Source organism: Malus sylvestris, chromosome 3 (assembly GCF_916048215.2).
Source record: "Malus sylvestris chromosome 3, drMalSylv7.2, whole genome shotgun sequence".
Classification (NCBI taxonomy): Eukaryota; Viridiplantae; Streptophyta; class Magnoliopsida; order Rosales; family Rosaceae; genus Malus; species Malus sylvestris.
The window spans coordinates 9,959,206-9,985,719 of NC_062262.1; the positions used below are offsets into that span (position 1 = coordinate 9,959,206).

The 26,514-nt window shown below is 36.6% G+C and overlaps 3 protein-coding genes, 1 long non-coding RNA gene and 2 other non-coding genes across 10 annotated transcripts; 2 read left to right on the top strand and 4 right to left on the bottom strand.

The window, feature by feature from the left end:
• Window positions 1–1,616: 1,616 nt before the first annotated feature.
• Window positions 1,617–4,617, bottom strand: LOC126615725 (elongation factor 1-alpha). Its single transcript, XM_050283604.1, has 3 exons — window positions 4,459–4,617; window positions 2,915–3,397; window positions 1,617–2,807 (listed from the first exon to the last, which is right to left on the bottom strand). Exons 2-3 carry the CDS (start codon window positions 3,374–3,376, stop codon window positions 1,926–1,928), a joined length of 1,344 nt encoding a protein of 447 aa, XP_050139561.1. The 5' UTR covers window positions 3,377–3,397; window positions 4,459–4,617; the 3' UTR covers window positions 1,617–1,925.
• On the bottom strand, window positions 3,568–3,650 carry LOC126617514 (small nucleolar RNA SNORD25). Its single transcript, XR_007621391.1, has one exon. It is a non-coding gene; the product is annotated as a small nucleolar RNA SNORD25 (small nucleolar RNA).
• Window positions 3,758–3,838, bottom strand: LOC126617515 (small nucleolar RNA SNORD25). Its single transcript, XR_007621392.1, has one exon. It is a non-coding gene; the product is annotated as a small nucleolar RNA SNORD25 (small nucleolar RNA).
• Window positions 4,618–5,735: 1,118 nt separating the features above from the next.
• On the top strand, window positions 5,736–17,026 carry LOC126615730 (histidine biosynthesis bifunctional protein hisIE, chloroplastic-like). 4 transcript variants are annotated; one of them, XM_050283612.1, is made up of 9 exons: window positions 5,741–5,978; window positions 6,963–7,011; window positions 7,096–7,170; window positions 7,271–7,455; window positions 7,928–8,173; window positions 8,283–8,378; window positions 8,465–8,616; window positions 8,855–9,007; window positions 16,813–17,026. In XM_050283612.1, exons 4-9 carry the CDS (start codon window positions 7,285–7,287, stop codon window positions 16,862–16,864), a joined length of 870 nt encoding a protein of 289 aa, XP_050139569.1. In that variant the 5' UTR covers window positions 5,741–5,978; window positions 6,963–7,011; window positions 7,096–7,170; window positions 7,271–7,284; the 3' UTR covers window positions 16,865–17,026. The 4 variants fall into 4 exon arrangements, with proteins under 4 accessions (XP_050139568.1, XP_050139571.1, XP_050139569.1 ...); XM_050283611.1 differs by lacking the exon at window positions 8,855–9,007 and having other exon boundaries at window positions 5,736–5,978; window positions 16,660–17,026; XM_050283614.1 differs by lacking the exon at window positions 16,813–17,026 and having other exon boundaries at window positions 5,740–5,978; window positions 7,276–7,455; window positions 8,855–9,221.
• LOC126615737 (uncharacterized) lies at window positions 7,202–15,876 on the bottom strand. The gene is made up of 3 exons (XR_007620887.1): window positions 15,857–15,876; window positions 10,193–10,377; window positions 7,202–7,252 (listed from the first exon to the last, which is right to left on the bottom strand). It is a non-coding gene; the product is annotated as an uncharacterized LOC126615737 (long non-coding RNA).
• Window positions 10,954–12,685, top strand: LOC126615731 (uncharacterized). Of its 2 annotated transcripts, none has more exons than XM_050283616.1 (2): window positions 10,954–11,372; window positions 11,601–12,685. In XM_050283616.1, the coding sequence occupies exon 2, from the start codon at window positions 11,768–11,770 to the stop codon at window positions 12,530–12,532; it is 765 nt and encodes a 254-aa protein (XP_050139573.1). In that variant the 5' UTR covers window positions 10,954–11,372; window positions 11,601–11,767; the 3' UTR covers window positions 12,533–12,685. Both variants share the same exon structure in this region, with proteins under 2 accessions (XP_050139573.1, XP_050139574.1).
• Window positions 17,027–26,514: the final 9,488 nt, after the last annotated feature.

A 26,514-nucleotide genomic window follows, 5' to 3' on the forward strand; every position in this document is an offset into this window, starting at 1 on the left:
GAAACAGGTTACCCGCGTGTCACTCTCATGTAAACCTGTTAAGGACCCGTTATTAACGGGTTATTATCGTGTGACCCGATAATGACCCGATTAGTTATCGTGATGACCCGAAACCTGTTATTTTCGTGTCGTTTACGTGTCGTGTTAACGGGTCATGTAAGAAATTGTCAGGTCTAGTTTTCACCACAAGATCGATATTTACTAAAAACAGATACACATAACTTGTGGATGTGTTTGTTGTACCGGACTATCTCGGACTAGACTAGCTTTAGGAACTAAGCTGGATTGGCTTGGCTTAGACTAAGTAAGATAAGAATAATGAAGTGTATGATGTAGTAAGAATAGTGAAATGTTTGGTGCAGTAGGGGACTAAACTATGGACTAAAATATTTTTAGAACCCAAAATAATTTTTTTAATCATTTTTAATTTACTTTTACCTTAAAACGAAAAACAACTAATATTTGTTATAAAATATTATATTGTAGTTATTTAATTTTTAAAAACCTAATTATGTTTCAGGTTTGCAAATCCTGTCAGCCTTTATTTTTAATCAGAAGAATAGACCAACTTTTTTTATTGCAAATCCTCTGCCTCTTCACTTCATCTTCTTCGCCTCTTGCCTCTGCACTTCACCTTCTTCACCTCCTGCCTCTGCACTTCACCTCTCCATCCTGCCTCTTCACTTCCTCTCACTAAATCAATTGCAAATCTTAAAATCAAAACATAGAGCAAGAAAGAGATTGAAGGAGGTTGGCTACATATGTGATTGGCTCAAAGGTGGAGGATAAGGGTTGGATCTATTAGGAAAATTATCCTTTCATTTCATTACTTCAACAAGGTTTACACAATGATGTCTTATATACTAGTTACTCACTAGTATTAGATAACTAACTAATTACACCTTCATCAACTAATCACTCACTAATTACAAAACTACCATAACAACCTTAACTGTTTACAGTTTTACCCTTATTAGGATCTGGTTTGGGTTTTCTGGGTGCATGTGTGATTGAAACAACCATGATCATCCCACTGCATTTTTTTTTTTTTTTTTGGATTTCTTGGGTTTTCTGGGTTTCTGAGTTTTCTAAGTTCGAATTTTGGGATTTTCTTGGTTATCTAGGTTCAAATTTTGGGAGTTGGTTCTGGTTTTGAATAGGGAACGGCTGCAAATTTTGTGCATTTTTTTTTTTTAGTTTTGCGGGATTTGGGTTTGAAAAGGGTTGTGGGATACAAGATAGAAGCAGATGGGAGGAACGAGTGAAGCAAGCAGATTTGGCTTAGCAGTCCAGCCAATTTATGGGGGTCTCGCTAAGACCCTTCAATGAAGCTTTTAGTCCGACTTAGTCTAGGCGAGTCTCATTAAACGTAGTCTCGGCATAAAACAAACACGGGACTAAATGCTAGTTTGGCAGTGTTGTGCCTTAAAAAACACAGGATACACGGGGCGCTTTAGTCATTAAAAATCCATTGTACAGAGGGTTCACAAGGACTCCATATATATCGACGTTAATGGATTTAAAATATAGACGAAGACATAAATTTAACACAGATACAGAAGCAAATCTGATAAAGAAATACTGCAACGAACATAGAAATTTAATGCAAAACGATATTAAAGAGACAAAGCGCAGAAGTTGCAGACATTAATACGAAATTGTCCAATAACCAACTACACGACTCATCTCAATGTATAAAGCAACCAAAAACCATAACAAATAGCATACAACACAGCTTGCCGAGCAACCCGAATCGATTCTTGCCGCTCAGCTCCTCCAACAATCCTTGCAAGCAAAGTTAGAGGGCTACGATGTAAGACTCATAAAACCTGTCCAAATAAACTACGAGAGTAGCGCAAAAATGGAAAATAAGCGACATTCGACAAAACTAATCCAGTTAAGGCCGGATGATAACACAACACGCTTCATTTCTTCTTGGCTGCAGCCTTGGTCACCTTGGCACCGGTTGGCTCCTTCTTCTCCACACTCTTGATCACACCGACGGCAACTGTCTGACGCATGTCTCTCACAGCAAAGCGACCAAGCGGTGGGTACTCAGAGAAGGTCTCGACGACCATGGGCTTGGTGGGAATCATCTTAACCATACCAGCGTCTCCATTCTTCAAGAACTTCGGTTCCTTCTCAAGCTCCTTACCAGATCGCCTGTCAATCTTGGTCAAGATCTCAGCAAACTTGACGGCAATGTGGGAGGTGTGGCAATCGAGAACTGGAGCATAACCATTTCCAATCTGGCCCGGGTGGTTCATGATGATGACTTGAGAGGTAAAGTTGGCAGCCTCCTTTGCAGGATCATCCTTGGAGTTGGAAGCAACAAAACCACGCTTGAGATCCTTGACAGCAACGTTCTTCACATTGAACCCAACATTGTCACCTGGGAGAGCCTCCTGGAGAGCTTCATGGTGCATCTCAACAGACTTAACTTCAGTGGTCAGACCAGTGGGACCAAAGGTCACAACCATACCAGGCTTAACAACACCAGTTTCAACTCGTCCCACAGGCACAGTTCCAATGCCACCAATCTTGTACACATCCTGAAGTGGGAGACGGAGGGGCTTGTCTGAGGGCCTCTTAGGCTCATTGATCAGGTCAAGGGCCTCAAGAAGGGTTGGTCCCTTGTACCAGTCAAGGTTGGTGGACCTCTCAATCATGTTGTCACCCTCAAATCCGGAAATGGGGACAAAGGCAATTTTGTCGGGGTTGTACCCAACCTTCTTGAGGTAGGATGAAACTTCCTTAACAATTTCATCATACCTTGCTTTTGAGTACTTGGGAGTGGTGGCATCCATCTGCAAAAATAAGAAATAATGAAACATGAGTTAGAACTGTCAAACGAATAAGTACAATCATTACAACTGAAATGCAATAAAATTTCCATATAACGTATAAGGCTCACTTTGTTGCAGCAGCAAATCATCTGCTTGACACCAAGAGTGAAAGCAAGCAAAGCATGCTCACGAGTCTGACCATCCTTGGAAATACCGGCTTCAAAACCACCAGTGGTGGAGTCAATAATGAGGACAGCACAATCAGCCTGGGAGGTACCAGTAATCATGTTCTTAATGAAATCACGATGTCCGGGAGCATCAATAACAGTGCAGTAGTACTTGGTGGTCTCAAACTTCCACAAGGCAATATCAATGGTAATACCACGCTCACGCTCAGCCTTGAGCTTGTCCAACACCCAGGCATACTTGAATGACCTCTTGTTCATCTCAGCAGCTTCCTTCTCGAACCTCTCGATGACACGCTTGTCAATTCCTCCAAGCTTGTAGATCAAGTGACCAGTGGTGGTCGACTTCCCAGAGTCGACATGTCCAATGACCACAATGTTGATGTGAAATTTTTCCTTACCCATGATGGAATTTCAGCAAATTATCTGAAAGTGCAAAAACAAGAATGATCAAAACACTACAGGCAATTAGCCTGAAATGAATATATGATCGTGACAGCACCGCAATTCATCATAAGAAAAAAAAAAGCAAATTTAAGACAATCTTAAGAATTAAATACAAATCAACACTGTAAAGCATTTACAAAAACATAAATTGGAACTCAGTCCCTTAGATGTTCTTAGATATGCGATCATTACCGCAAATCATTACAGGTCTGTAGGAATCATCACAGTTACTTAAACAATTACTAGAATAACAAATTTAAAAATAAATTAATGTAATTTGTAAACATGCACAACAGAAGAAGGTAGTTGCTACAGTGTTCCCAAACAAACAAGAGAAAATTGAACTCAGTCCCTTAGATGTTCTTAGATCTGCGATCATATCCGCAAATCATTACAGGTCTGTAGGAATCATCACTGTTGCAATCAAATTACTGAACCCAAATGCATAATATTATTAAATATTAACAAAATAAACGTTTTAAAAATAAATAACGATATTACTTTACGAAAAAATTTAGTTGCACCAATAATCCCCAAATAAATAAGAAAAAATTGGAGGTAAAAATTTATGGAAGGCAACACGATTAATATTGCTTCAAGGGAACGAGTCACATGGAACTGATAAATCCACAAACCAGATAATGAAGCCTAATAAACTTAATTGCAAAACCCAATTCAGATTGGATCTTCCTGCATCTGATACAAGAATCTAAATTCAAGAAAAACGAAAAACCCAGTTCATAAAAACGAAAAACCCCTAGAACCCATGAATCCTCGAACATTTTCATCAAAAACGAAAAACCCCTAGAACCCATGAATCCACATGCCATTTCAAGAAAAACCCACAGATCTTATCACAAATATTGATCAATAAACAAAACCCAGATCATCGATTCACTTCAATCAATCAAATGACATTCAAAACGATACGATTTCAAGAACTTCGAAGCCGTAAACATTGATACAGAAAGAAAATCTAAATCTAGAGAGAGAGAGAGAGAGAGGAGAGAGAGAGAGAGAGGAGAGAGAGATGTGCTAACCTCAAGAAAATGGAGGAGCGTAAGAAGATCTCGCGGCCGACTTCGGACTCAGGAGCGAGATGGAGAGGATGAAGAGAGTGAGGAGCTCGGGGATTTAAAGAGCGATTGCTGCATCAGTTTCGTTAGGGTTTCTTTCTGAGCCGTTGGATTTAGGGGATTTGATCTAACGGTTGTAATGTTTACTTAGCACTGCGGCTGGCTTGTGAGTCTTGTGATACCCTAATCTTTTGCGCATGATGTCGCTACCTTCGGCACTTTCGCATATTCTTTCTCAAGAAAATGACCATCTTGCCCTTTCATTTCTATTTGTTTATTTACTTTTTTCGCTTTCTTTCCAGTTACAAATTTTTACAATTTTTGTTGTCGTTGAAAAAAACAATCAAATTCATTGATTTTAGGGGCCAAATTGCAAGATTTGTAAGATAATACAGCACCAATTGTAGTGGTATTAAATTCACTTGTAAATGAGTGGTCTTTTCGTTTCTTTAAAAAAAATATATATTACAACACTTCGCGTTTTTCTAAAATCAAAAGACCACAACAAAAAATTTAAGTCGAAAAAGTCGAAAACCCACTCACTAGAAGTGGAAGTCGACCCAAGAAGATTTGCCAATGACCATGAAATACCAATGTCATAACGAGATCAAGCCAATAGAAAAGAAATCTCCCCCTTGCATCACCTCAGTACGTTCTAAAAGGTGCTAGTCAGGGGCTAGCCTTTGTTGAAGTCGGAAATATTCATTTCAAATGAGCTTGCGAGTCCATTGACTCCTTGGGTTAAATGATTTTTTTTTTTTTTTTTGCAGATGTCAATCAATTTGGCATGCAAGATAAGATACAACTTGTAAGTTTTAAGATTGTATCTGACCAAAGGTTTATCGCCTTTTTGAAACATGTTTAGCCATTCCAGAAACAATCCTTAAAAAAAACCGATATTATCTACTTAAGGGCTTTGGGGAGTGGGCTAAACCTCACAATGAAGTAACAATAATGTGGTTCAAATTTGCTTTTAGTGAGAATCAAATCTAAGACTGCGGTATTAAGTGGCTTCCAAAAACAATCTTAAGCAAACTAATAAAATTCTTCAGTACAGGAGGAATATCAAAAGAATAAATTACGTCACTCATCACAATTACACATATTTCCAAAACATTTGAAGGTGACTACAATTTACAAAACAAAACTAGTTTTAACAAATTATTGTCACCAATATTAGTATCGAATTCAACATTCCAAACAACCGAACCTATATCATCAAACTCATAAGTAAGGAGAAATACCGGTTGGCTAATTACAGGTAGAGTCGGGGCTAAGATGTCAAAATTTGGAATTTGGCGTGGAGATCAATCTTCTGGATAGTCATTTCAATCCAAAATGCATTTGGGCCAAAATTTGGGTTGGGTTGGTTTGGGTTGAAGGCTAATTACGGATATGTAATATTTTGTATCGTCGTAAAACGGCACCACTTCATCAGCAGCAGCAGCAGCAACGTTCGGCAAGCAGCCGTCGGCAGCAACCAAGTAGGCTTCCCTTTTTACTCTATTTCTGTTCAGCTTGAGATATGAATATATGATACTAAAATGGATTTCTTTCCTGGTTTTTTCCTTTTTCACATTGACCCACCGATTAATGCCTGTTTTGAATCACAAGAAAAATCTCTGCAAATTCATGGGTTGTGAAGAATTCAATGGTACCCGATAAAAATCATGGGTTTTGGAAGAAAAGATTGATTAATGCTGTTGCTTTGGATTTGGGGTAATTAAGTGGTGTAAAGTTTGGAGCTTTTAAGTAATATATGCCTGGGTTTTAAATTTTCAGTAGAAACTTGATAGAAATTTTGCAAAAAAATGTGTTCAAATACAACAACAAACAACAACAAAGCCTTTTCCTACCAAGTGGGGTCAGCTATATGAATCCTAGAACGTCATTGCGCTCAGTTCTGTGTAAATTATAAATTATAGGGAGGCAGCTACTGATGTTGTTGAGGTCATTTTGCAATGAAGGTTTGAACTTTCGGAGTAGATTTGAACCGGTTTAATCGAAACCCCCTTCATAGGAGGTTTGGTTCTACAATGTTATGGAACTAAAAACTTACATTGATGTACTGACTCTTCATATTGGGTTTATAGAATATACATTGCTGGAGTAGGACTGGGATCCATATATACTCGATCGACCATTGATATGTCGTTCATATTATTGGTACCCGATAAATTGATTATGCAGCTGGCGATATGGATCCCGCTCCAGCTACAGTTGAGCCTCAAGAAGGTTGATATTTTTTTCAAAAATAATTTTTAGGGCAATGGGAGATTAGAATATGAAATCATATAATCTTCTGTCTTTGCATCTCCAACATGAATCCTTTGTGGAACTGTATTCGTTTCGTATGAATCAATATGTGACAGGATGAATACTAAGTTAAACCAATATGTGACAGAATTATGTTAGCTTCTGAGGAGGAACTCTATAAGGAATTATGTAAATTTATCTTTTTTATTTAGGGCATCATAAGAATCAGAAGGGGGCTGGTTGGAGAATTTCTCTGCTATGGTACTCTCTCTCTCTCTCTCTCTCTCTCACACACACAAAAAATTCTATCACCACTCTCATGATTTATCTATCTTATTATTGCAGATATAATTTCCGTTGTATCAATTCCTCTCAAGATTTTAACTTTCGGGGCCTCACGCATATTTCTTCAATTCCTAGGTATCATTGTGGATGCGTTTGTAATTGATATCTTCTTTTCTTATTTCCCTTGTTGCTCCTTTTTGGTGACAAATGGCTTCACCTTGTATTTATGTCCCAGGAAAGTTGATGTGAATGGCGATTCCACACTTGCATTTTGTGCAATCTGTGAGAGTTTCTTCCCCGTGCCGCATTTCCTTTCCTAACCAGTATCATTATGGTAGAAGCAATTTCAGTAGAAAGAGCAGTTCTCTTATTTATGCTTCCACCCACAACTTTGACAGGGACCTCCATCTTCAATCAAAGGTACCTACTTGTGCAGTTAATTTCACTAGGTTAATGGTTGTTGTCATTCTGTCCTAGAAATATTTCTAATCGAGATGATGCATAGTGAAATTAGAGAAGGGTTCTTCATTGTTTGAATTTATTTCGATAAACCCATCAGCATTTACAGAAATCAATACCGAAAAGAACTATAATGCCCTCAGCATAGTTTGAAATTACAGAATGATTCTTCATTGTTTGAATTTAGTAGTTTGTGTATAAGTGCCAATATATGATATATATATATATATATATATGCATCTTCACTTAGTTTCGTAAATGTACAAAACTTGTTACAAATCACTCTCATATCATGACAAATACTGTAGTGCCGATAGATGTAATATATGCATCTTCACTTAGTTTGTTTTGGATGCTGTATTTTTCCTCTTCATATTTTTAGGATAGAATATGCAAATGGATGAGATCATAATATCCATCAATTTTATTTCAGGTTGAAACAGTGTTAGACAATGTAAAATGGGATGACAAAGGTTTAGCGGTGGCCATAGCTCAAAACGTTGACACAGGAGCCATCTTGATGCAAGGCTTTGCTAACAGGGAGGCAGTGGCCATGACAGTTTCCTCACGGAAGGCTACATTCTACAGTCGGTCGCGATCAACCTTGTGGACAAAGGGAGAGACCTCCAATAATTTCATTAATGTCCAGGAAATCTTCCTTGATTGTGACCGAGACTCCGTATGTCATTGGCTAGTTTAGCTGGAACCTACTCACTAATATATATATATATATATTTTTTTTTTTTTGTTTTTTACATCAATTACTTTAACTCAGACCTATTTATTAGATAATATACCTTGGGAAGCCTGATGGACCTACCTGCCACACAGGGTCAGAGACGTGCTATTACACACCAGTGCTTGATTTCTTGGAACATCGACAGGTTTTCAACATTGAATCAATTAAAAAAAAAACTCATGCATCAAATTTACAGCATGTGTTGTAAGTGATACAGATGATTTGTGACAGGACGAAGAACATAAATTGGCTTTGACCACTTTGTACTCATTAGAGTCGACAATTGCCAAGCGAAAAGAAGAATTAGAAGTTCCAGAGAGTGGAAAGCCCTCGTGGACTTGCCGTCTACTATCTGATGAGAAGTTGTTGTGCTCAAAAATCAGGTAAGATGTTCAAAATGTCATATTGCTTGTCAAATTTGAGTCGGAATGATATAAATCTTTTTCACATTTTTTCTTAACTTCTCAATAACTCGAAAAAAAATGTAGTAAAAGAATAAGAATAGTAATATGCTTGCTGTCATCGGATGTAGACTTTAAGGTGGTTCGAGTTATACATGTTATCCTCATAGTCGAAAACTATATTAATAAATGAGCTATCTTCTGTATTTTCTCATTCCAGGGAAGAGGCGGACGAGCTATGCCAGACACTGGAGGAGAACGAAGATAGGCTGCGTGCTGCCTCGGAGATGGCAGATGTGCTTTATCATGGCATGGCTCTGTTGGCCCGTAAAGGCGTGAAAATGGAAGAGGTTTTGGAAATTCTTCGGCGTAGGTTTTCCCAGTCGGGTATCGAGGAAAAGAGAAACCGCAAGTCACAAGCCTAGACACGGGCATCTCAGTTTGTCAAGTTTAAATGATTTGCTTTGATCACCTCTTATGTTTTATCGTTTTATTCACCATATACTATGGTCTTAATTTGTACAAGGAGTATTTCTTAACCTAAATTTGCAGCTAATTTCAGTAGTGTGTGTGATTTTAAATCTCAATCATTTGGTTAACTAGTTCCGATCAACGACAAAGATGGCGGTACTGGCGCTCAAACCATTTTAGAGCTTGTTTGGAAGAGCTTTTAAAATGACTGAAAACGTTTTTTGTGAAATTAATTTTGGATGCCAAAAGCACTTTAGGTGTGTTTTGGAAGAAGCATCAAATATATGCTTCTTGCAGGAAGCATTTAATCTGTTTTTTCAGGATCTACTTGGATTTTTACTAAGGATTGGTTTTAAAAAATATTTTCATCAAAAGCGCTTTCTTAAACTTCTTTTCCAGGATCTGTTTGGATTTATACTAATGATTGGTTTCAAAAATATTTTCATCAAAAATGATTTCAGTCATTTTAAAAACATTTCTAAATGAGCCTTTATTGTGCTACAAGTTACAAGGGAGTGTTCTAAATGAGCCTTTATTTTCTAAATGAGCCTTTATTTTGCTGCAAGTTACAAAGGAGTGTTGTTAATAGGAGAATTAAAAAACTATTTAAATAAAAAATAAAAACTTTTTCCGCTGCCGGGATTCGAACCCGGTTGTGATACAAAGCTCAATCCAATTTATGTGCTACAGCGGATTATTGGGTGCTAGTAGAAGAAATAACAATTTATTTAAAGTGAGAGAACTCGATGCTATTTGTGATAAATAATAAATTTTACCTTCCCAGGGGAATACTCTTTCCAGTTAAGGGATCATTTGAGGCTCATATTAGACCAACTATGATCGAACTGATGTGTGATCATAATTTTTTTAGATATGAAATGACATGTGATTATAATTTTTTGGACATAAAACGATGTGTGATCATAATTTTCTTGGACATAGAACGATCTATCTTATTATTGCAGATATAATTTGTATTAGATTTTTGTTTTGGGGGCCTCACGCATATTTCTTCAATTCCTATGAAAGTTGATATCTTCTTTTCTTATTTCCCTGGTTGGTCCTTTTTGGTGACAAATGGCTTCACCTTGTATTTATGTACCATGAAAGTTGATTTGAATGGCGATTCCACACTTGCATTCTGTGCAATCTGTGAGAGTTTCTTCCCCGTGCCGCATTTCCTTTCCTAACCAGTATCATTATGGTAGAAGCAATTTAAGTAGAAAGAGCAGTTCTCTTATTTATGCTTCCACCAGCAACTTTGACAGGGACCTCCACCAGCAATTTAAGTAGAAGCAATACAAGTTACAAAGGAGTGTTCTAAGAGCAATTTCACCCCTAAGGACTTTGCGCCAGCACCCAGCGCATTTATCCACTCAAATGAACAGTAATAGGCCAAGGCATCTCCACCCCTAAAAAAATGCATTGGCACCTAGTGAAAAAATGCGCTGGCACAAACGATCTCCATCCCTACAAAATGCGCTGGCACCCAGCCCATTTAAAATATTTTTAAATTTTGTCTAAAAGAATAAAAAAATAAAATAGTTTTAATTTCGGATAGAATTTTTAACCAATCTCGTCACGCCACATGTCATTATCTGAACGTACTATTTTGTGAATAGATTTCCGCTAAGATTTCCAACCAATCCCAACACGCCACGTGTCACTTCCGTTGTACAATAATTTAGCCAAGATTTCGATAAGATTTTCAACCAATCACGTCATGCCACGTGTCATTATCTGAACGTACTATTTTGTGGATAGATTTCCGATAATATTTTCGACCAATCCCGACACGTCATGTGTCACTTCCGGTTTACAATAATTTAACCAAGATTTCGATAAGATTTTCAACCAATCACGTAGTGCCACGTGGCATTGTCCAGAACCTCATCCTTTCTTTTTTTGTCCATATAAACCCTACATCCCTACATCCATCCTCACACCAAGCTCAATCCTTCTTTTTAGCTCAGAATCCTTGTTCATCGTTTTCAAATCTTGAGTTCTTATTACAATGTCTTCTTCAAGAAGGGTGTATAAACAGTTGCAGGAGCAACAACAAAGGTTGTTGGCACAACAGGCAGAATTGGCCAATCTCGAGGAAGGTGGAAGTGGAGGTGGAGATGAGGCTTTCTTCATGGAGGAGGATGAGGATGATCACCATAGAAGGCAGAAGGCCTCACATTCCCGCCGTGTCATGGAAGCCGTGGGTCAGATAGCCAAACCAAGACGTGTTGCAAACCTCGATAGAAAAAGGGAAAAACGAGGTAAAAATCTATTGGAAGATTATTTTATTCCCAATAGCATATTCCCTGATCATATTTTTAGACGGCGTTTTAAAATGCAACGAAATTTGTTCAACAAAATCATGAGTGATATTTGCAACCATGATTCATACTTTGTGCAAAAGGAGGATGCTTTTCATGTTCTAGGTCTTATTCCCGAGCAAAAAATTACGGCATCCTTGCGAATGCTTGCATATGGAGCATATGCAGATCAAGTGGATGAGATCGCGAGGATGGGAAAAACAACTGTTTTGGAGTCCCTGATGCGGTTTTGCTCTGCAATTGAAGCCCTCTACACCAATGAGTACCTCCGTACACCCACGCCAAGGGACATGCGAAGGCTTCTGAGGAAGGGTGAGATGTGAGGCTTCCCTGGCATGATTGGAAGCATGGACTGCATGCACTGGACTTGGAAAAACTGTCCAAGTGCGTGGCAAGGAGCATATGGCAACAGAAAAGGAGCCAAAAGCATCATTTTGGAAGCGGTGGCTTCATTTGATACATGGATTTGGCATGCTTTTTTTGGTGTTCCAGGAGCTCAGAATGACTTAAATGTCCTTGCCCAATCCCCAGTGTTCGACGAACTGCTGCAAGGAAACTCGCCGAGATGCACATATACCATTAATGGTACCCAATACGAGGGATCATACTACCTTGCAGATGGCATTTACCCAAGGTGGTCAACATTTGTCAAAACAGTGCCACATCCACAGATTGAAAAGGAAAAACACTTTGCAAAATGTCAAGAAGGGTGTAGGAAGGATGTCGAGCGTTGTTTTGGTATCCTGCAAGCTCGTTGGGCGATTATCAGGGCTGCAGCTAGAATGTTTGATGTCGAGGCTCTTCGATCCATCATGATGACGTGTATTATTCTCCACAACATGATTGTTGAAGATGAGTATGATTATGATGGCGTCGATAAATATGAGCCGGATCCGATGAACAACTCAAGAACACGTATCTATTGTGCTCATGATGGGACCGAAGATCCAGTGCAACACGAGCCGTTGGAACGCGATGGACGTTACAATGAATTGATCGTTCAGCGGTACACTAATGTGCAAGAGCCTTACTGGCACGTAACCCGCCAGAATGACTTGATTGAGCACCAGTGGGGATTGCATGAAGGCGAAGATAATTAGAATGAGGCTTGTGGTTGAAGAATAAATTGTATTTTTTTTAAGTTTATGTAATTCTATGTAGTGTGTTTTGTTTTTAAGTTTATTTAGTGAGTTTATGTAATTCTATTTATTTGGTGAGTTTATGTAATTCTATGTAGTGTGTTTTGTTTTTAAGTTTATTTAGTGAGTTTATGTAATTCTATGTATTTGGTGAGTTTATGTAATTCTATGTAGTGTGTTTTGTTTTTAAGTTTACTTGGTGAGTTTATGTAATTCTATTTATTTGGTGAGTTTATGTAATTCTATTTATTTGGTGAGTTTATGTAATTCTATGTAGTGTGTTTTGTTTTTAAATTTATTTGGTGAGTTTATGTAATCTTATTTCATGTGTTTAAATAAAGTACAAAAGAAATAAAGTTTTAAAAATAAATAAAGAATTACATTAAAATTGCATAATAAATTAAATAAAAATAAATAAAGTTTTAAAAATAAATAAGAAATAACATAAAAATTACATAAGAAATTAAATAAAGTTCAAACCTAAAAAAAGAAAAAAACATAAGAAATTAAATAAAGTTCAAAAGAAAAAAGAAAGAAAAAACATAAAAAATACATAAAAATTATACAAAGTCTCTCGAGTTAGGATATGTGGTGCGAGGATCTTGGTTGTCACAAAAGTGGCTAGAACCCCCTTGACTTGTTTCCGCATCTCTTGCACGCCTCCTTCGCATGACATCTCTTTTTTCCGATGTCCAAAAATATTTAGAATTTGGAGACAGTCCTACTAGAGACTTGCTCATAGTGTCACGATCTGCTTGAGCCATCATTTCTTCTCGAAGCAATTCATTTTCTCGATGAAGTGCTTCTCTAACCAGCTCGTTCTCTCGATTAACTACTTCTCTTTGTCTCTCAGCCGCCGCATCACGGGTCTCAGTAGCTGCTAATATTGCTGCCATAACAGCAACTTTTTCCTCATCTCTAACCTTTTCTCGTGCCATGTTCAGTTCACCTTGGCGAGCAAGTTCCTCCATATATTTAGTGTAGTCATTCTTGGAAGAACCACCTTTTTTCTTTGACGCATTTTTACCTACGGGCCTGAGGGACTGACGAGTCGGTTGGGTGTCGGGCACTTGTTCAGGCGTCCCTTTCGTGTCTTGAAATGTGTCGGCTTCTTGTTCGGCCATGTCTGGTTCTGGAGAACTATGTAGACCCATACCGTGCATGACAACTTCTGGACCAGTTGCCACAATTTTGTATTTAGGGCAATCTTTGACAATTTGCCAACATTCCCATCTAGTGAATGATTTGTTCCCGTTCTTTGAATTGTAGAATGCTTGAGCTTGTAGTGTCTATAAAAATGTGGGATAACATAGTGTTAAAAAGTGCGGGTGTAACACAAATAAATAAATTCAAAATATTGATACGGGTGGAATGCATATAAATTACATAAAAATGACATAAGAAATTAAATAAAAATGACATAAGAAATTAAATAAAAATTACATAAAAATTACATAAGAAATAACATAAAAATTACATACGAAATTAAATAAATCAAAATATTAATGTGAGTGGAATGCATATAAATAAATAAAAATATTGTCACCTGATCCGCTAAACTTGTCCCACTACGGAGGTTACCGAAAGCATGAGAGATGACGTTTTTCCAACAAGTAAAGGATGCGTTGAGTTTTTTCCAACGACCTTGAAGACCTTGACTAGTTCTGGCGTTTTCTCCATGTACATCGCAAAACGCTTTCGTAATTTTACTCCACATTTCTCGCTTATCCATCTCATTACCCGTAATCGGATCATGAGTAGTGTGAACTCAACATTCACACAACGTAACATCTTCAATGAGCTTCCACGAAGACATTTTTTTCTCTTAAAGTGTAGAAAATATTGAAATGTAGATAGTATAGAAAGTGTAGAAAATATTGAAATGTGGTGTAAAGGTAGAAGATGAGGGTTAGGTATTTATAGGAAAAAAATTAACATTTTTCAAAATTTTCTGTAATTTTTTTAAAATTTTCTGTATTTTTTAATAATTTTTCTATATTTTTTAATAATTTTTAATGAATTTTAATATAGTTAATTAATCTGTACCGTTGGATTTGAAAAATATTCAAATCCAAGAGCTAGGGAGTTGCCACGTGGCCAACGGTCATATTTATGACCGTTGGGCTTTTTTTTTTATTTACTTTTTGTGAAAAAAACCTGGACCGTTGATCTTTGATCCAACGGTCTATTTTAAAAGTAAAATTTAAAATTTTTTTTACCGTTGGAAATCCAACGGTCTAGAAAACTAGCCGTTGGAAATCCAACGGCAGAAGGGAAGCCACGTCGCCAACTCGGGGGGGGGGGGGACTGAGTGCGCCTGCACGCGGGCCCGCGCTCTGAAACCTTGTCGGGCACTCGCGCCACGCCTGCGTGAAGCGCACGTGCCAGGCCAACTCCCCAGCTTCTGTCTCAGTCTCTTTTGGGCTGGTCAAGAGCCCAACTCGGGCTGGGTACTAGTCAATATGAAGGGATGGACTTGATTGACAGGGTGCTGGCCCTGTTTTTGTCCTGGGTCCTGGGCAAAGTCCACTCCGGTGGAATTGCTCTAAATGAGCCTTTATTTTGCTGCGAGTTACAAAGGAGTGTTGTTAATAGGAGAATTAAAAAACTATTTAAATAAAAAATAAAAAACTTTTTCCGCTGCCGGGATTCGAACCCGGTTGTGATACAAAGCTCAATCCAATTTATGTGCTACAGCGGATTATTGGGTGCTAGTAGAAGAATTAAAAATGTATTTAAAGTGAGAGACCTCGATGCTATTTGTGATAAATAATAAATTTTACCTTCCAGGGGAATACTCTTTCCAGTTAAGGGATCATTTGAGGCTCATATTTTGATTGAACTGATGTGTGATCATAATTTTCTTAGATATGAAATGACATGTGATTATAATTTTTTGGACATAAAACGATGTGTGATTATAATTTTCTTGGACATAGAACGATCTATCTTATTATTGCATATATAATTTCTATTGTCTTAGTCCCTCTCAAGATTTTTGTTTTGGGGGCCTCACGCATATTTCTTCAATTCCTATGAAAGTTGATATCTTCTGTTCTTATTTCCCTGGTTGGTCCTTTTTGGTGACAAATGGCTTCACCTTGTATTTATGTACCATGAAAGTTGATTTGAATGGCGATTCCACACTTGCATTCTGTGCAATCTGTGAGAGTTTCTTCCCCGGGCCGCATTTCCTTTCCTAACCAGTATCATTATGGTAGAAGCAATTTAAGTAGAAAGAGCAGTTCTCTTATTTATGCTTCCACCAGCAACTTTGACAGGGACCTCCATCTTCAATTAAAGGTACCTACTTACTTGATTCTGACCGAGACTCCGTATGTCATTGGGAGAGGCCTCCAATAATTTCATTAATGTCCAAGAAATCTTCCTTGATTGTGACCGAGACTCCGTCGTATGTCATTGGCTAGTTTAGCTGGAACCTACTCACTAATATATTTTTTTTACATCAATTACTTTAACTCAGACCTATTTCTCAGATAATATACCTTGGGAAGCTTGATGGACCTACCTGCCACACAGGGTCAGAGATGTGCCATTACACCCCAGTGCTTGATTTGTTGGAACATCGACAGGTTTTCAACATTGAATCAGTTAAAAAAAAAAACTCATGCACCAAATTTACAGTATGTTTTGTAAGTGATTCAAATGAATTGTGACAGGATGAAGAACATAAATTAGCTTTGACCACTTTGTACTCATTAGAGTCGACAATTGCCAGCGAAACGAAGAATTAGAAGTTTTAGAGAGTGGAAAGCCCTCGTGGACTCGCCGTCTACTATCTGATGAGAAGTTGTTGTGCTAAAAAATCAGGTAAGATGTTCAAAATGTCATATTGCTTGTCAGATATGATATAAATCTTTTTCACTTTGTTTCTTAACTTATGAATAACTCGAAAAAATGTAGTAAAAGAATTAGAATAGTGACATGCTTGTTATTATCGGATGCAGACTTTTAGGTGGTTCGAGTTATAGATGTTATCGTCATAGTCGAAAACTATATTAATAAATGTGCTATCTTCTTTATTTTCACTTGTAAGCCATTGTTCATGGTTTTCTTTCTCATTACAGGGAAGAGGCGGACGAGCTATGCCAAACACTGGAGGAGAATGAAGATAGGTTGTGTGCTGCCTCGGAGATGGCATATGTGCTTTATCATGGCATGGCTCTGCTGGGCAGTAAAGGCGTGAAAATGGAAGAGGTTTTGGAAATTCTTCGGCATAGGTTTTCCCAGTCGGGTATCGAGGAAAAGAGAAACCGCAAGTCACAAGCCTAGACACGGGCAGCTCAGTCTGTCAAGTTTAAATGATTTGCTTTGATCACCTCTTCTGTTTTATCGTTTTATTCACCATATATTGTGGTCTTAATTTGTACCATGAGTATTTCTGAACCTAAATTTGCAACTAATTTGGGTAGGGTGTGTGATTTTAAATCTCAATCATTTGGTTAACTAGTTCCGATCAACGACAAAGATGGTAATACTGGTGTTCAAACCATTTTATGGCTCATTTGGAAGTACTTTTAAAATAACTGAAAGCGTTTTTGATGAAATTATATTTGGATTCCAAAAACACTTTAGGTGCTTTTTGGAAGAAACACCAGATATGTGCTTCTTGCAGGAAATACTTAAACTACTTTTCGAGAATTACTTGGATTTTTACTAAAGATTGGTTTCAAAAATATTTTCATCATAAGCACTTTCAATCATTTTAAAAGTACTTCTAAATGAGCCCTCATTTTACTACAAGTTACGAAAGAGTGGGTTGTTAATAGGAGAATTAAAAAACTATTTAAATAAAAAATGAAAAACGTTTTTCCGCTGCCGGGATTCGAACCCGGTTGTGATACAAAGCTCAATCCAATTTATGTGCTACAGCGGATTATTGGTTGCTGGTAGAAGAATTAAAAGTTTATTTAAAGTGAGAGAACTCGATGCTATTTGTGATAAATAATAAATTTTAGCTTCCCAAGGGAATGCTCTTTCCAGTTAAGGGATCATTTGAGGCTCATATTAGACCAACTATGATCGAACTGATGTGTGATCATAATTTTCTTAGATATGAAACGGCATGTCATCATAATTTTCTTGGATATAGAACGATGTGTGTGTTGGAAATGTGCCCTAAAGCCAATCATGTGATGATACTTTACGGACATTTCACATGTTAAACTAATCCAGTTTAACATATAAAGGGCATACATTATTGTTTGAGCCGTCTCATATAAATGTTATATGCTTAAACAATAAAGTCCAAGGAATTTGTGATTGGGAGAATGTAATCTAATGAAGTTAGATTCTTGAGACCATTCTTTCGTAGACACATCCTAAACGTTCCTGATCATAGGATTGCCAATTGGGCATTGACAGTCCGTCAAGATCGGTACGTACTATGTCTTCTCTCAGGGAGAGTGATTAGTCTCTAGTCATTGGTGTGTGTGACATCAAGACAAGTACGGTAGGTGCTCAATAGAGAATGAGTTCACTGAACGCGATCAACGAAGAGTTCTCATATTCCATGTCACATGAGAACTCATGGTTGGGATAATGCAAAGTAGTCCTTTGACCTGAGGCATCATAGTTGTCTTGTGGTTAAGACCTTGATCTTTGATTATGTCAAAGTCATCCCACCAGGAGGGTGTCCACGACATCGTTGGGGTCAAGCCGCTTAGCTATGGAGACAAGTGAATGCGCAACAAGGGATCTCTAACCTTCAAACTGTTTGAGGGAGAATACTCTCTGATATGATTTGAATCTCTGGCCAGAGTATGAATGAGATTTGGGAATGTGTTCCTAATCACATTCAAGGTAATCATATAAGCACAAGACACACATTGGATAGTAGACATGAGAAAATAAACTATCAAACCAAACAATGTGGTCAAGAGTATTAGATTAGAGAAAGACCGTATTGCATTTGTAATCCCAGACTGAATAGGTTCTCCACCTCTTCTGATTAGCTTGGGTAACCATGACATACGGCTAGGTGTCACTCATGGTTTGTGGAAGCCCTAAACGTGTGTAATCACTAAAGGGAGAATTGAAAATAGTTTCAATTCACAATCGATGTAAAATGGTTTTAATCGCCCACTACCTCGCTAAAAGGAACCTAATGGATCGTACACCGTGTAAGGTAGAGATGGACGAAATAAATGAAATGAGTAAGATTAATTGAATGGTTTAATTATTTATGGCAAGGATTAATTAATATGTTAATTAATCAAACGAATAAGTTCGTTAAAGACTTCGGGATAGTTTTGGACCTTAAGGCCCAATGGGCTTCGAACGTCAAGCCCATTAACTTAAGTTGTATGACAATTTAATGAATAAAGATTCATTAAAGCCCAAAAGCCCATAAATCCCTATATGGCCGGCCATGAAGATGAATTAGGGTTGTTTGGTTATTTAGGTCACTTAAAGAAGTGACTATATAAATGACTTTATAACTAAATATTCATCAAGTGAAATAAGGGTTTATTTTTGGGGAAAATGGGTGAGAATTGTCTCTCCATTTTCTCTCTAAAGAGGCCAACACCTTGGAGGTGATTAGCTAGTCATCTAATCCTCCAAGGTCACTCATTCATCATCCAATCTCTCCTTGGTGTAGAGACTTAGAGGTTCTCAATTTTGGGAACTTGGAGAACCTATTCTTCCATCCAAATCCATGGATCTAAGAAGCAAGGAATGAAGGCCCTATCTCTTTGGGTGATTAGCCTTTGCTTATGCAAAGAGGAATCTACAAAGGTATTAATTTCAACTCACTTTGTTTTTGAGTTGATTATTGGTTCACCAATCTACTAGGCTTTGAATTTCATGGTCATGTTTTGTTTTTGAGTACATACAAGCATGATTCCGCCTTTAATTGTTAATTGCATGCTATATGATGTTGCTCAAATGAACATGTTTTACAAAATAATTCCTACAAGTGGTATCAGAGCCTAGGTCTAGTAGTTGGTGAATCCTTTTGTGTTTTGTAGTTCATAAGTTTGTGATCTAAAAGTTGTAATTGTTACAAGCTTTATTCTTGCTTCTTTGAAAGTAAATTTTGTTGGAAAATTTGCTATCTCAAATGTTGTAGATGTTGTTCATATGAGCATGAATATTGGAGCTAAAATTTGGTGCCATGCTTTTGGGAAAATTCGGCCAAAATCAAAGGGTGAATTTTGGGTTCTTGTTTGACTTGTTAAAAGTGTTTTAATGTGTTCTTTGGAACCCCTAAGTACCCTAGTTTGGTTAGATGTTATTTCCCTTAAGTAAGAATGGTTTTGGAATGTTTTTGGGTGGAAAAAGTTCATGGAAAAATTTGGGTTTTTCATGGATGTTCTTCATTGTTCTTGATGTTCTTGTCAAGAACAAAAAGGTTTGGTGTTTTGATTCAAAGTTTTGAATTATTTCATAAAGTATATGTGATATGTTTTTAAATGATTTATTATGTATTTAAAGTGTTAAATATTTGTATAAATGATGATTGAAATAATTGTGTTTGAATTATTTCAAAAACATATCTTATCTTACATACACTTGCATGTTTTTGACAAAACTCACAAATCAACACACACACCAACCTTATCCCTCCCTAAAACCAGCCACTCCCTCAAAGGGAGTACTTTTGGGGCTTTTATGCAATTACATAAAGTTTTGATACTTTTGTGTATTTGCACTTTGGCCCAAAAGTTTACGTTTTTACGTTTAGGTCCAAAAACGCTAAAGGACAAATTGTTTTGTTCCTTTAATGATGTTTTTGCATTATTAAAAGTTTGGGTTCTAGTTGTATTTACATGAAGTTGTGACTTTTGTGTATTATACAAAGTGACCCCAAAAGTTTTTGTATTTGCAATATGGCCCAAAAGTTGAGGTTAATTGCAAGATGGCCCAAATAGGATGAGAACAAAATTGTTTTGTCTCTTTAAATGAGAATTGGATTTTCATTTTGTTTAGCTCCATTTAAATCAATTTTATGGATACAAAAACCAAATGAAAATGTTGCATTCAATTAATTAGTTAAAGTGTTAATTAATTAAAGGGTGATTATGAACCTAAGCCTAATATAATTGAGCTATGTGAAAGGCGTTTCAAATTTGTTTGAACCATGGGAATGTGTAGATTAAATTTTGGTTGTAATTTGATTTGATCAAATGTTGTAAAAGGGCTTAAGCTCTTCTTTACTTTAAAGTAATTTGTTATATGCAAATGTTGTAATGAGCATAAGCTCACATTTACTTTGAAGTACTTCTTTCTTGCTTTATATGATATGCATGAAAATGAAGTAGTTGGGTCCAACGCCCATAAGACAACACGCCTTAATGTGATTAAACGCGTAACTAAAATCAATCTTCATTCCTAGACCGAGGTTCAACACAAGGCTCGTGTTGAATCTAAACAAAGGTTCATAATCATCCTTAGGCCCTAAGGCAACTATGTAGTCCATCAAATGAATGCAAAGTTTATGTTAGTAGTATCATATACTCTTGCTTTAAAAATCGTTTTAAAAGCATAGTGGGAGTATTATGTACAACTAAAACAATGAGATGGACCAATAGTTGTTATAGGACCAAAATAGTTTTAATAGAGATTAAAATGTATGTTTATATGTGATGAGACCTAAAACCCTCAACCAAACCAATATTAAGTTGATAAGCGAGAGATGTTTAGAATATCTCTTCGTGGCCTTCCACCGTGGTGGGATCCAATCGTTTATGACTTGTACACCGGCTTCACCCTATCATGGGGGAGTACACAGTGCATGCTTATACTCAGGAGGAATCCATATACATATGATGAGGTGAGTGTAGGCAACGAGGATAGCTATATATCGTATCATCGTGAGGCTATTCTTGAACCCCTTCACACACTAAGCATGGTGGGAAGAACTTAACTAAGTGCAATGGAACCAATATCATATCATTGTGAGGTTACATTCTCTAGAGGCCAAATAAGATGGGTACTTGCATGAGTTGCAAATGAGTAAGCGTACTCTCTCATTATTATTGTTGCTAGCCATATATCGTATCATCGTGAGGTGGGCTTGGTAATAGTGAGCCTCCCATAACCTACTAGGAGTTTCATCCAAAACTCTCGAATTCCTATGAGGGATATGGAATTTGCCAAAAATAGTGGGTGGTGCTATTTTGATTTAAAGACCCGAATCAAATGGCTTAAAATCAATCAATTTATATTCGTTATGTATTTGTTTACCAATATATTTGCAAACGCTATCCAACACTTGACAAAACCGAATGTTTTAGTTTCCGGACTTAGGTACCACAATCCCAAAGAATGTCTTAAAAGGATTGCATATGTATCTAAGTAGTCTCATCCTCACAATCTTCCTATTGATAATGTATCATTAGAAGAATATGTTAGAAAATGTCTATCATAAAGAGGACAACACTTTTAATGTCATAATTCTTCAATTACAATTTGTTGTATGAAGAAATAGGAGTTGCTTTGAACAACTCTTAGTCAATGCAAACACTTAGTGCTTGTTTCTTTGTTAAATGAACAAAGAACTTGAGAAGAAAGCACAAAGGCATGAACACTTAAATGTGCCATGATTCTTCATTTACAAATTGTTGTATGAAGAAATGAGAGTTGCCTTGTACAACTCCTGAAGGTTTGTAATTATGTTTAGAACATAATGGTTGGTTGACAAAAATAGTCCATTAACATGGACTTATGATGATTTTGAATCATTGAATGTTGAAGTGATAAACCACTTAAACGAGACGGAAACTAGGCAAGGACTTCACCTTTGATTCCCTATCCTAATCGTTCACTAAGTTTATTGTAAACTATGTAGTGAAAAATAACCACATGCTCTCCAAAATTGTTTGATGTGATAACACAATTGAAAAAAGGTTTCAAGAGAGATAGTGGGAGTTTAGGGACCATGACTAATGTAGTCAAAGGTGAAAGTCAAATAAAGAAGATAAATAACTCCAAGGGAACAAACTTTCTTTATGAAAGGATGGATATTGGAAGGGGTATTTGCAAGAAATGTCTTGCAAGTGTCAAGGACACACCTTTCGAAGGTGTTGTAAATTGTTCTTGAATAGTTCAAAACAGTTGGTTCTTCTACTTGAATGCATGATTCTGTATTAGTGACTATGTTTTACAATCGTTGTAAAAGTGTGGCTAATAAGAAGTAGAAGATAAATGAGAGAAGAGAAAGTACTTCACATTCGAAGCGTGAATCAAATGTAGATCTCTGCGAAAGCAGATGGTACTTACTTCCTCATATGAACTACCAAAGAAATTGGAAAAACATAGATTGTCTTTATATTCCAATTTTAAGGAACTAAATTCCGTCACTATGTGAAATGGATAAATGTTTTGTTTGACAAAACAATGTTCTTTATTAATCAATGATTGGATTATGGTAATCTAATTAATTATCTCTATAGTAGAGATAATATGGTAGTGTTAACTGTTTAGAAAATAATGATGCTTAAAACCCAAAAGGTTGCAAGGTAGTGACTAATCCCAACTAAAGTTGTGATACCTCTAAAACATAAATTACGAGTTGGTGAAAGATGGATGCTTTGGATCGTTAGATCCGGATCCAATACCTTCTTGTTAAAATTGTATAGAGGCAAAATGTTTGAATCTTTATTCTTTTGGAAAGAAGAAAGAATCACAAAGTTGTTGAGATTAATTCACTTAAATGTTAGTGGCACTTGTCCACAAACATAATATTACTCATGTTGAATTACATTCACCGAAGATCACTCTCGGTTGGACTATAGTTTATTTTGAATAAACACAAGTCCGAATACTTTGCAAAATGTTTCAAAGAATTCAAGTAATGTAAGTTGATGAGTAAGACGTCTAAAGTATTTACCTCCTTAGATTTGATCCAAGGAAAGGTAACACTTTAGATGAGTTTCCTTGAAAGATATCAAGGAAAATAGCATCATAAGATAATGTATTTCTCCATTAGGAGAAGAACGAACTTGAATAAGATTTAGTTCGTTAGATGTTATCTATTACCCATATATAGGATATATACTTCTAAAAACAATATGATTGTCAATGAGAAGATCTTCCAATATTTTCATGACTCCATAAGATGTAGTTGGAAAAGAAAGACAAATCTTAAGCATGTTAAAGATTTGGGGTTGTGTGCTAACAAGCAATATTTGTTTGATAATAATCTTGTAGGATATCCTTAAAATAACTTTTGGATATCGCTTCTATAAACCAACTAACAAATGTTGTTTTGTTGGATAGTTCATTGTAATTCTACAATGTGATTTGCCTAAAAGCAAATGAACGAGAGATAGAACTCAAAGAATGGGTTCTTTGAGAGACAAGAAAGTAATCAACAAATATAACAACCTAGTTCCTATACCACAAGCTCCAAGGTAGTCGATAAGGATTTAAAAACCGTCTCAGTTGAATGGTTTTGAACTTTATGACTATGTCATAGAGTTGCACCTCTTAATTCGAAAGAAATAAGAATGAAAATCCTTATGACTACATTGAGTGCATATACGATATATACTCAAGGAAATGGTAAAGTACCATTTGACTCGAAATAATGAAACCTTCATAGCTAATTGGTAGCTTAAGGTGACTACAATCAAAGAGAATGGTTAACTTTAAAGGAACCATTTTTGACGTAGTCTTAGTTTCAATTAATTCGAAGATTGTTAGCTACAACTAAATGGTGATTCAATGTTTTGACATAATATGGGTTTCCGAAACCATTATTAAGATAGTCTTGATAATATATGTCTAAAACTATGAATCACAAGACATGAAAGTTGTAGAGATCCATCCATCATGGATCTTAGCAAGTTAGTGGGAGCTATTTGCATTTTATGAGAAAAATGATCAAATCGTTTGATTTCTCATAAAGATGTAAATGAATCTTTTGTTTACTAGTTTTACAAAAGATTAGTGGGAGTTAATCATGTTCCTAAAAATTTAAATATATATGATATATTAATTTTGGAAATGAAAAGAATACTTCTTCGTTAAAGTTATGACTTTAATACATTATATGAAGATAGAATGTATATGGGAGATATAGTCTATATACATGGGATGGAAATCTATAATGATATATTTCATGATATAATTGGATTATATCAATCCCTAATAATAGACAATGGATGCTAGGAAGTTTCTCATATGATGATAAACTTCAATTAGAAGGATGACTCTAGTAAGACTAGCAAGTTGCCCTTCTCAAAGGGAACGTGCCCCTTTGACTCCCAAAGAAATAATGCGTAAATAGAATCCTTTATGCATACGCAGAAAGGTGATTTATGTATTTCATATTGTATGAAAAACATTGATATGAGTTGTACCTAGAACGGTACAAGATGATATCAGTGCAAGCCCAGGATCAGAACCATGGCAACTGTCAAGTGAGTCCTTAAGTATTTAAGAAATACTAAAGGATAAATTCCTCAAAGATCGAGGAAGAATCAAAGTAACGTAATGGAAGCGTAAATGTATTAGATTATGAATCTAATCCATCATTGGATGTTTCTTCATTATGAATGAAGAGATAAACAGATATCTCTTTATTATGACTAAAGAGATATTTGGATGGAAACATTAAAGTAATGACTTTAGTGTGTTCCATTATGAATGCAAGATATATTGCCATATAGAAGTTTACAACAATGTTGTTTGGATGGGAAAGTTCATTTATGAACTCTCTATTCGGTTCCAACCAGAAAGTGTATGACACTAATGGGGCGATAGCTCAAGCCTGGGAATCAAGGTCTCATCAAGATCCGAACACAAATGAGAGACTGAACCACATGATTGAGAATCATGTATAATGGTGACGTCGTTATTCTCAAGGTTGCTTCTGTGGATAACACATATAGATATCCACTGTCTAGGCCTACTATTCAGCCATTTATGAAATGACTACAGAAGAGATATCATCATTGATGATCAAGCTGATTGGCTCTAGTGCAAGTGGGAGATTGTTGGAAATGTGCCCTAAAGCCAATCATGTGATGATACTTTACGGACATTTCACATGTTAAACTAATCCAGTTTAACATATAAAGGGCATACATTATTGTTTGAGCCGTCTCATATAAATGTTATATGCTTAAACAATAAAGTCCAAGGAATTTGTGATTGGGAGAATGTAATCTAATGAAGTTAGATTCTTGAGACCATTCTTTCGTAGACACATCCTAAACGTTCCTGATCATAGGATTGCCAATTGGGCATTGACAGTCCGTCAAGATCGGTACGTACTATGTCTTCTCTCAGGGAGAGTGATTAGTCTCTAGTCATTGGTGTGTGTGACATCAAGACAAGTACGGTAGGTGCTCAATAGAGAATGAGTTCACTGAACGCGATCAACGAAGAGTTCTCATATTCCATGTCACATGAGAACTCATGGTTGGGATAATGCAAAGTAGTCCTTTGACCTGAGGCATCATAGTTGTCTTGTGGTTAAGACCTTGATCTTTGATTATGTCAAAGTCATCCCACCAGGAGGGTGTCCACGGCATCGTTGGGGTCAAGCCGCTTAGCTATGGAGACAAGTGAATGCGCAACAAGGGATCTCTAACCTTCAAACTGTTTGAGGGAGAATACTCTCTGATATGATTTGAATCTCTGGCCAGAGTATGAATGAGATTTGGGAATGTGTTCCTAATCACATTCAAGGTAATCATATAAGCACAAGACACACATTGGATAGTAGACATGAGAAAATAAACTATCAAACCAAACAATGTGGTCAAGAGTATTAGATTAGAGAAAGACCGTATTGCATTTGTAATCCCAGACTGAATAGGTTCTCCACCTCTTCTGATTAGCTTGGGTAACCATGACATACGGCTAGGTGTCACTCATGGTTTGTGGAAGCCCTAAACGTGTGTAATCACTAAAGGGAGAATTGAAAATAGTTTCAATTCACAATCGATGTAAAATTGTTTTAATCGCCC

What these genes read in the sequence shown, in the direction of transcription:
- LOC126615731 (XM_050283616.1), top strand. Translation starts at nt 11,768, where the DNA reads ATGATTGGAAGCATGGACTGCATGCACTGGACTTGGAAAAACTGTCCA.
- LOC126615725 (XM_050283604.1), bottom strand. Translation starts at nt 3,376, where the DNA reads ATGGGTAAGGAAAAATTTCACATCAACATTGTGGTCATTGGACATGTC. An exon ending in TGATTTGCTGCTGCAACAAA is followed by an intron (nt 2,808 to 2,914) that starts GTGAGCCTTATA and finishes TTATTTTTGCAG; the next exon opens with ATGGATGCCACCACTCCCAA.
- LOC126615730 (XM_050283611.1), top strand. Translation starts at nt 7,285, where the DNA reads ATGGCGATTCCACACTTGCATTTTGTGCAATCTGTGAGAGTTTCTTCC. An exon ending in TTGATTGTGACCGAGACTCC is followed by an intron (nt 8,174 to 8,282) that starts GTATGTCATTGG and finishes CCTATTTATTAG; the next exon opens with ATAATATACCTTGGGAAGCC. An exon ending in TTGTTGTGCTCAAAAATCAG is followed by an intron (nt 8,617 to 16,659) that starts GTAAGATGTTCA and finishes TTCTCATTACAG; the next exon opens with GGAAGAGGCGGACGAGCTAT.